This window comes from Psittacula echo, assembly GCF_963264785.1.
Source record: "Psittacula echo genome assembly, chromosome: 2".
Classification (NCBI taxonomy): domain Eukaryota; kingdom Metazoa; phylum Chordata; class Aves; order Psittaciformes; family Psittacidae; genus Psittacula; species Psittacula echo.
The window spans coordinates 129,530,586-129,540,147 of record NC_137737.1 but is presented as its reverse complement, the minus strand read 5'-3'; the positions used below and the strand labels follow the sequence as shown (position 1 = coordinate 129,540,147).

At 40.2% G+C, this 9,562-nt stretch overlaps 1 protein-coding gene across 1 annotated transcript in view; it reads right to left on the bottom strand.

Annotated features, from left to right (window-relative positions):
• Nucleotides 1–9,562, bottom strand: part of ZFHX4 (zinc finger homeobox 4) — a gene marked incomplete at both ends in the record, with an annotated part of 127,255 nt that overhangs the window by 3,611 nt on the left and 114,082 nt on the right. Inside the window, 2 exons of the mRNA XM_080639445.1 lie at nucleotides 3,105–8,501; nucleotides 9,351–9,468. Coding sequence (XP_080495571.1) covers nucleotides 3,105–8,501; nucleotides 9,351–9,468 — 5,515 coding nt within the window. The remainder of the gene's footprint in view (nucleotides 1–3,104; nucleotides 8,502–9,350; nucleotides 9,469–9,562) is intronic.

Genomic DNA, 9,562 nt, shown 5'->3' with positions numbered 1-9,562 from the left:
CTAAAAATATGAAAACTAAACTGCCACCAAATAGGCCAAAAGAAAACACAAAACAGATTTTAGTGTCCTAAATAATAAGGAAAGTAACTGTTGCTGAATCATATTTCTCTCTTGATAAGATTTCAAAAACCACTAAGTACACATTACCCAGTCATGTGTGCATTCTTGGAAAAAGCTGCTGTGAATCTTCAAGGCAGCCCAGGCTTAAGTGATGTGCAAAGAACCTATGGTAACAATGATGACATTAAAAGGTTCATAGAATCAGTATTAATAGGTGGAAGCAAGATGAAGCACTAGTTTTCTGCAAGGGATCATAGGCAAAACCACAAACATAAGAAGAAAGGAGAATGTGAATTTTAAAAACAGCTGAAAACAACAGGTGAACTCTTCTATCTACAGTCACCTGGAAAATAAGGAGCTTGAAGAACAAAGACAAGCCAGGACTAAAAATCTGTATGAATTAGAATTCTACCAAATAATGCCGTATTAGGAATTATGCTGACCAAAGACAGCAGTAATTTTTAGACCTTGCTCAGCATTTGATGCGCACAAGATGGTACAATTACATTGTCTACAGAAACATATACCACAGGTAAGAGGATGCTTTGACACACCATCCTAGAACACAGTAATTCTGACATTAAAACCACATAGTTTGGAAGAAAATAACTGAATATAATGTTAATGGAGCCTTTCATTCAGAAATGAAGCTATCTTATTTTGACAAATCTAATAATCTTTGCAAATAAAAGTCCAGCATGAGCACTACATAAATAGGATAAATGAACAGCATTTTGAATATTTCCATCTTTTGTGATTTAGCATTATTTTCAAGTGTTCCACTTCAAACCTGTTTTAAAAGCAAATACTGCAATTAAAAAAAGAACAGTATTTTGCAAAATTAACTGGGTCTTGTACTTTTTTGGAAATCCATAGACAATACTGGATGAAAGAACCAGAAAGTGAAATCCCTCATAAACTTGTATTAACCAGTGAAACTAATTAGGCTAATTCTCTGTCTAACATGAGTAAAGAAAAACACAAAAGAGAATTTTAAATGTGACATCTACCATTATAGTTTCAGTAGTTCCTGTCTTATCAAGCAGCACGCATATTCTTTAAAAGTAAGGATCTTACTAAAGTTGACAACACATAGGACAGAATGGATGGGCTTTGCCACAGGAAATACAGTTACCAACCCTGTAAGTATCAGTGAAAGTAGGTAAATATTTGAATATACAGAATCCCAGTGAGACTTCTGAAGAGCATTTTCAGGATTGGGTTCGAAAGATAAGAAATGACATGCTTGCAGTGGAATTCACAAAAAGTAGACCTAAAGTATAGAAAAGTGAGTCATCAGGGAATTGGCTTCAGAACATCCCTCATGCTAAGAATGATGCAAAACAATTGTCCTGCTGGATGAGAACATACAAGCTGCTAGAAAACTATAGCTGAAGAAAAGCTTGCTTGGAAGCCTGTTTTCAAAACGGTACTTGTTATATGATTCTTAGCATCAAATATGAATGTGAACTATCAGCCAAAGCAGGGTAGAGAAGAAAATAGAAATGGGTTAATTAGGTGCAGAAAATACTAGTGTTGAGCACGTACTGGAGAACATCTGAGTATATTACTGTTTTTCTATGATGAATGATTAAAATAATCTATTTTTTTCCACTCACTATGACTGCTCCATTATGTATCATTAGGGAATGGAGATTTATGCATGTAAGTATTTGCTAGGCAACAGTAAGCGGATGTAGGGGCTATTTAGCATATGGCAGAAGAAAAAGGTAACAACAAGATTCTACTAGCTAGTTTACACAGTGGGCTTTGCCCACAATGGGCTAATTAACCTTAAGAAGATGCAAGATGAAAGGGGGTAAAAATCCATCTCAATGGCAATGCACTGTGTATGCTATGGTACTAATGATTTAAATTTATCTCAAAGTAGAGATATTTGGTGTAAATTAGAAAATCTGAAAATTGAATTATTATGGACCAGTTGGCTTGTAATAATACCTTTTGCATTATTAACAGAATAATTCAGAGACTCTGAGGCTGCAGTGATACTAGCATGTTAAAGAATAGCAAGGAACATTTCCAAAAAACTGAAACTAAACCATTTCTAAAGTTAAAGAGTAGGAATAGTCACTGGCACTGTTTTGGACTGGGCCAACTAACATTCTCCTAAAAAGCCCTCGAGCACAGCTGAGAGGCTATCATGGGTCCACAACCATTCCCAAGATTCACTTTGCATGGGGACTTTCTGTTTTTTTGAGTAAAATAATGTAAAAATATCATCTCAAGCAAATTTCATTTAGTAGTATAATCAAAGCCTGAATTTTCTGGAGCCCACTTTACCTGAAGGTCAACCTAAACAAAGCTATTTAGAGAAGTTATATGGAGAAACCATATCTATAATTTCAATGAACAACAGCCAGCCAGTTTTTGGACCTGGACACTGTATGCCATTAAGAAGGAAATACAGCAATTTATATTTCCCTTATATACAATTTCTGTGCTGATTGCTTTTTGACAAAAGCCGGAGGGCACTCAGCCAGAGACTCCATTGTGGAAGGAAAGCCATTCTGATCCAATGAAGAGAAAAACAAGATTCTGAAAAAAACATTTATTCTGAAATAAACAACAGGTTGGACTGGTCTAAGGAGTGGACCAAATACCTGATGAATCAATAACGTGGGAATTATTATTTTGTGTTTTATCAGACATTAATTATTTGCATACAAAGAATTTACATATAAAATTCTAACCCAAGTTTTGCCTAAGTGAGTGTCTTTCAAAACAGACAAAAAAGCCTAACAATGCTATTTTTATACTGCTTTTGTAACAAGCCTAATATGGACTAACATAATTTCTGTCAATTAGATTTCAAATTTTATTTTTTTTTTCCAAAATCAGAGATATTATCTAGGGTACAATTGAGAACTGCACTGAGTACACCTCATAGCTGCACATTTTAGCTATTCAGACCACTCTCAGAAGTGTAATATGAATGCACAACATGCTGTGGTTTAGAAGGGGATGGTGACTATGCAAGATGATCAAATTAATACAAGGAGAAAATCATCCCCAGATAGACTTACTGTTTGAACTTTGTGGAAATCCAGGTAAGGAGGATGGACCATTCATTCCAGGCAGAAGAACAGGAGGAAGGCCAGGGAGTCCTGGATAAGCTGCTGGCAAACTGATACCATGAAGAGAACTGCTGTCCATCATGCCTGGCTGCTGTACTGTTAATCCCAGCACATCAGTAGCCTTCTTTATGCGATCCAATTCTTGCTGTGCCATCAGCTGTCTAACTGTTGTAGGAGCTAAATAATCTTTCTCCCGATCTAGCTGACTTCCCACAGTTTCTCTCACTTTTGTAATATGTTGTTTGGAAAAGATATGATCTCTTATGGACAAACGCGCAGAATACTTCACACCACATAGAGAACATTCTGGCTTTGTCCCATCAGGTCCAGTCTGATTTATCATGAATGGCTTCCCTATGTTGATTTTGAATTTCTTTTCTTTAGCCCGGGCATTCTGAAACCAGACCTGGACCACACGTTTGGGCAGGCCAATCTCATTCCCTAGCATTTCGCATTCCTGCATTGTTGGAGTCCGGTAGTCACTAAAGCAAGCCTTGAGAACTTTGAGCTGAAGGTTACTCATTTGTGTTCGGAAACGTTTGTGGCCTGGACGATCACTGTTTTTGGATTTAAAGGGATTGCTAGCTCCAAATGGGTTAGGTGAACTTGGATCAGCTATGCTTGAAGTTTCACTGCGATCGGCATTATCATCAGGATCATCAGTAATGTAGTAACTTTGGTCATGATCACCATCTTTTTCACTGAAATGTATTGAGGGGCTTGTTAGGGAAAAGAGAAATTTGTCATCGGTATTCTCATTTGTAGGTGTAGTTGCAGCTTTTGATAGCGTGTCGTTCACAAGTGGTTTTGGTTCTTTGGGAGGTGATGCAGGTTTTGCATCCCCTGAACTGCCAGTCGTGCTTTCCATTTCATTGTTCCCTTCATCCCCTGTTGTGGCATCACTAATTGCAGTATTAATTGATGAAGTTTCATCAAAGTCAGTCTTGTTTTGATCATATCCAGAGTCAGCAGGAGGGGCATTTAAATTCTCTATATCCTCACTAGACTCTGCTTTGAAAGAAGAAGGACTTAACAGGTTCTTCGGTGACATTTCTGCAGTTTTGCTAACAGGGGTCGATACAGTGGAGGCTAATTCATTTTCACTTGATAATTCAGTTTTTGCTAATGACAGTGATGGGTAATCAAAAAATATGTACTTCTGTGGACTTTCTCCTCCATCTTCATTTGATATCAAAGGACTTGGAGGCAAGCTGTAACCAGCCTGTTTCCCTTCATTCCAATGTCGAGAGCGAATGTGGCTTTCTAAAGCTGATTTTGCTTTAAACAAAGCTCGACAGAAAGGACACCTTTTATGGGACTGGGCTGGACCAACTGCACGGAATTGTCCCTTTCTTTCTCGGGCTCTTGTATTCTGAAACCAGACTTGTACGACCCTCTTTTTTAATCCCACTTCACGTGCAATGTGATCTAGCATCTTTCTGGTGGGGTTGGAATCTAGTAGGTACTTTTCATAAAGTATTTCCAACTGCTCTGGAGTAATTGTAGTTCTTAAACGCTTATCACGATGTTGATCTTCTCCACTGTTTCCTCCCTCTTTCTCACTACAATTGTTGTCTTCTTTATCATCTAGTTTTCGTTTCAGGGAACCAGCAACTGTAGCAGGGTGTGCTGTATGTGATGAGCCAGTTTGTGGCGGCATCTGAGCAAGAGAACTATTAAGTAACTGTCCAGTCATCAAAGGATTATTGGGGTCAAATATCATATAGGGCATATCCATTGGTCTTTCTAAAAACTGTGAGTGAAGAAATTGGTTTTGGGCTGCTAGGAAATGCATGTGCTGGTGCTCTTGCCAAAGTTCTAGAGTTGGAAAGGCAACTGTACACTGATCACATTGGTACTGTAGTAACTGAGGAGGTAGACTGTTCTGTAGAGAAGTCATTGAAATTGGTAAAGGACTGGAAGGAACAGGTGTGGTTTGTGATACAGAAGGAGGTCTCCCTACTATCTGTGACTGTTTTTGTTGCTGCGGTTGAGAAGATGAGGGCTGAGGGTCAGAAGAGGTTACTGGAGTAGACTGTACTGGTTTTGCACTTTGAGAAGTTGTATCAGTTTGCTTAGGGATGTTTTCATTTTGTTTTGGTTTTTCTGTGGACTCTGGTTTAGGAGAAGCCTTCTCAGGTTCTGGTTTTGGTGACGGAACCAAAGGAGTACTAGAACCAGAGCCAGAGCTTGCTGCTGTGACTGTCAGGCTTTTTGCAGAGTCATTTTGGCCAGAAACTGTGCAGTTCTTATACACTGTTTGATCAGAAGCATCCATCGAATCTTCCGTTTGGCTTTCATCTTGAGCATCATCATCTTCATCTTTATAACACTGCTTTTTCTGATGTGTAATCAAATCAAAGATCCTGGGAAAAACTACACTGCACTTTTTACATTGATACTGCATGTTACTGGTTCGAATGTAACGCTCGTTTGTCAGTTCCCTTTTCTCATTGTCTTTAGTTTCAGCTTGATTTTCATAACTTTTGCGAGCTTTTTGTCGTGCATTTTGGAACCACACGACTATTACACGAGTAGGTAGGTTCAGGACAGTTGAAAGTTGTTCGATTTCATCATCCTTTGGATAAGCATTTGTGTCAAAAAAGTCTTGGAGGACACGAAGTTGGTAGTCAGTAAACCGAGTCCTAGATGATCTCTTGCTGAAAGATGCATCAGACTTGTAAGGTTCTACAGCTGAAGGCTGAGGCTCTATTCTGATATCTTCCAATACTGTTATAGGAGGGTTGCTGAAGTTATATGGAGAATCTTTATTTCTCTGCCGTTCTTTAAACAACGTATTACGAAACCAGTGCTTGATAACTTTCTGAGAAAGACCAGATTTTTCAGCCATTTCTTGGATCTGCTCCTCACTTGGAGAATTGTTAATATCAAAATAAGCCCGCAAGATTTTTAACTGGTCATCTGTGATTCTTGTACGTGGACGTTTGAACTGAGAGTGCCGCAGGAAATTGGGATCTAATCCCAGCTGCTGCTGACAAAGCTGGGTAAGATCTGCAGATAAGGTATCCATTGGTGGCAACTGCAGGGCAAGCTGAGGAGGCAATGCAGGATGCTGCACTGGCTGCATCATAATTGGAGGGAAAAGTGGGAGGTCAAGTGAAACAGGAAGCTGAACTTGTGGTGGGGCTGATGGTGGTGGTGGTGGAGGAGGAGGTGGTGGTGGTGGAGGAGGCGGTGGTGGTGGGGTGGGTGGTGGAGCTTGCAAAGGTGTGGGAGTTGCGTTTTGAATTTTTCCAGCCCCAGCTGAAGAAGGCTGAGAAGGAGTTGGAGGAGGAGGAGGTGGAGGTGGTGGAGGTGGTGGTGGTGGAGGCGGTGGTGTTTCTGGAGAAGATGGAGAAATTGGATAAAGTTTGTCATACGCCTCCCTATACTGTCGGGCAAACTTTTCTAATGCTCCATATGGAAAAAACTGTCCATGCACATGTTCTTGATGACTCTTCAGAATAAGAATGTTGGAAAAGAGCTTACTGCAAATTCCACATTCCAGTTTGTCTGTATTTTCACCTTCCCCAGTCTTACCTTTTTTCTGCACTTTTTGTCTGTTCTCATTGTATTGGATAACTAGCTCAAACCCAAAGTTCTCCAACAAAGCCTTGGCTGCATTCCCCCTTGCTCCAGAAGCTATTCTGGGTGGTGGGATTGCTGGTTCTGAGCATTTTGGCTTCTTCATATCTTTGCTTTCTTTTAGTCCTTCATTCTCACTTGTAGACTCTTGCTTTGGCTTCTCTTGTTTCTCAGAAAGTTCTTCTGACTCCTTATATGATGGCATATCCTTTATAAGCTGGCAGTCTGTGCTCACTATGGTAGTTTGCTCTGCTTTCATCAGCTTGCTACTTTGCTGCTGCTGCTTTTGGGACTGAAGTTGGGGTTGGGTGGATTGATACTGTTGTGCTTGTTGCTGCAGTATCTGTAGCTGGGTTTGGCCAACATGGTGCTGAGTTTGTATCTGCTGCTTCAAATCTTCTAGCAGTGATCCTGTCATACCAGCCATTCCAGGCATACCAAATGTGGCAGAACCTGGCAAACCCAGATCTGGGCTCAAGCTAAATTCTGTCCCAGGTATATAGAATGGGAAAAGGAACTGAGGCTGTTGAAATTGCAAGAGTGCTTCTGGCGTCATAGGAAAGTGAGGCAAAAAAGCTGGGTTTAGAAACTGTGGTTGAAAGAATGCAGCTTGCTGTTGCAGTTCATGCTGTAGTTGCATTTGAAGTTGTGCTGGTGACTGGGGTGGGTGATGTGTAGGCTGAGTAGAAATTAATTCAGAAGCTTGCTTTTTATTTAATTCTTTGGCATCTATATGTGTTTCTTTGCTGTTAACTGCTGGTAAGCTCATAGATTCTAGGATTCCTTGGCTGGGGCTACTAACATTCCCTGCTACACTATTTCCGCTACTTATATTACCACTTGGTTCTAATTTTGCAGCCCTTGCCTTTGTCTGATGAAGCACAGACCTCATATGGATTTCCAATGTAGAACTTTGGCTATATGCAACATTACAAATGCTGCATTTGTAGGGTTTGTTGTCAGTGTTGCTGTTGGTTTCTTGAGGGACAGGACTTGATGCTTCTTGCAAAACCTTCTTGAGTTTATGTAGATGGGACACTGAGTTATAGTGGACCAAGAGAATGTTCTTTTGGGTGAAAGACTCTTTACACACTGTACATTTGTACGGGCGAGATGGATCTAGAAATTTTTCCATAGTAAAATTTGGCCCTTTTCTAAAAGGTAAGGTCCGCTTTGGTTCTGAACCCATTTCATCAGGAATAGAGCTACTATCACTTCCTACAGGACTTGCTTTACCTTCCTGGTCCATTTCATAATCTCTTTCTATTTCTTGTTCTAGTGCATGATCGTCTTGTGCCATACTTTCACTTTCTGCCCAGAGTTCACCATTGACAGGTAAAGATGCACACAGCTGCTGAAGTTCAGCTTCATTGAGTTCAGGGTGGCCTGCTTCCAAGTGTTTTTTTAAAGCCTGGAATGTACGGAAGCTACGTTGGCAAAGGCTACACATGGTAGCTGCCCGAATAGCGTGATACTGGGAATGTATCTGAAGCTTCTGCATAGTCTTAAAAGCCAAGCTACAATGGTTACAACGATACTTATAGACATGGCGGTCAGAAACAGAGAGCTGTTGCTTCTTCTGCTGTTCGTTTAGCTGATCTGTCATTGAATCAGCAATCTTCATATCTTTACTGCTGCTCTTATTCCAATCTGGTGTTTCAGTAGATTCCTTAGGTGGCTTCTGTTCCTCGGTCTTAATTTCCATTCCAATTTTTGACTCGTCAGTCCCAGGGGTACTTTTCTCATCCACAGGATTTTCACCTAGTTAAAGAAAGTGAAGTTTCTTTTACACAAGTAGAAGAGAATAGCACATAGTATTATTTTTATTTGTTTGAGGGTTTTTTTAATCAGAAATCAAGAGTGGCACCTGGCATGCCATGTGTTTGCCTAACAATTCATGGCAACTTATCCTTGCCCCAGAGAATAAAGCAGACAGGATCAATAGGAGGTTAAAAAAAATAATAAAAAACAAACACAGTCATCAGACTGGAAGTGATAGTTGGCCCAGGAGTAGCATATGGCTTCTCTTTGTCACAAGGTAGGAGTTTATTGCTATAATGGGAGCACCAAACAAGAAAAGAAAGAAACAGTCAGAAAGAAGGAGAGAGGAGAAACGGGGACAATAGATAGGTGATTAGAGAGGAAGAGGAAAGTGGTCTGAGGAGAGAGGGAGAAGCATGCTGTGGGAGATAGCAAAGTAGTTTCCCAGCACAGAATACAGTAAGTGTCCAGGATAAGAAACCTACTATTGGAAATGCAGGCAGAATCACTTCCCTAACGTTCCCTATTGATGTTGGTGAAAGTGCCACTGTCTTTTGGGACTGCGTCTTATTTGGTGGCTAAACAGGGTAGGTCTTGCCTTCAAAGTGGCTAGGCACTACTGTTTGTTTTTCTCTCTACCAAAAGCAAACAGTCTGGCATACACGTGTATCCTCGTAGTTCTGCATGGGTGCAGTCAGCCAAATTCAGGCCCCTTGTTATTTTTCTCTTTTTATCTCTTATAGTTATATGCAAGCCACAAAGGATTCACTTTACTAAGAAAGAAACAAGTGGTTTATTTCTAAATTGCCCATGGGTAGCTTTTATATGTCTGGGTTTGTTCTTGCATACCTGGATACTTCCCAGATCCCTCAGCCGTAATGGTTGCAGGTGTGTCACGTTCAGATTTCTCTGATGCAGCTGCTGGCAACAACATACTATTGGGCATCATGACATCTGGTACAGGAACCTTTGAAAACCAAGAACACACTATTATTACAGGAAAAGTCCTGCTATTTTATACTATACAGCACTATGGAATAATTCAAAAGATCCACCATATC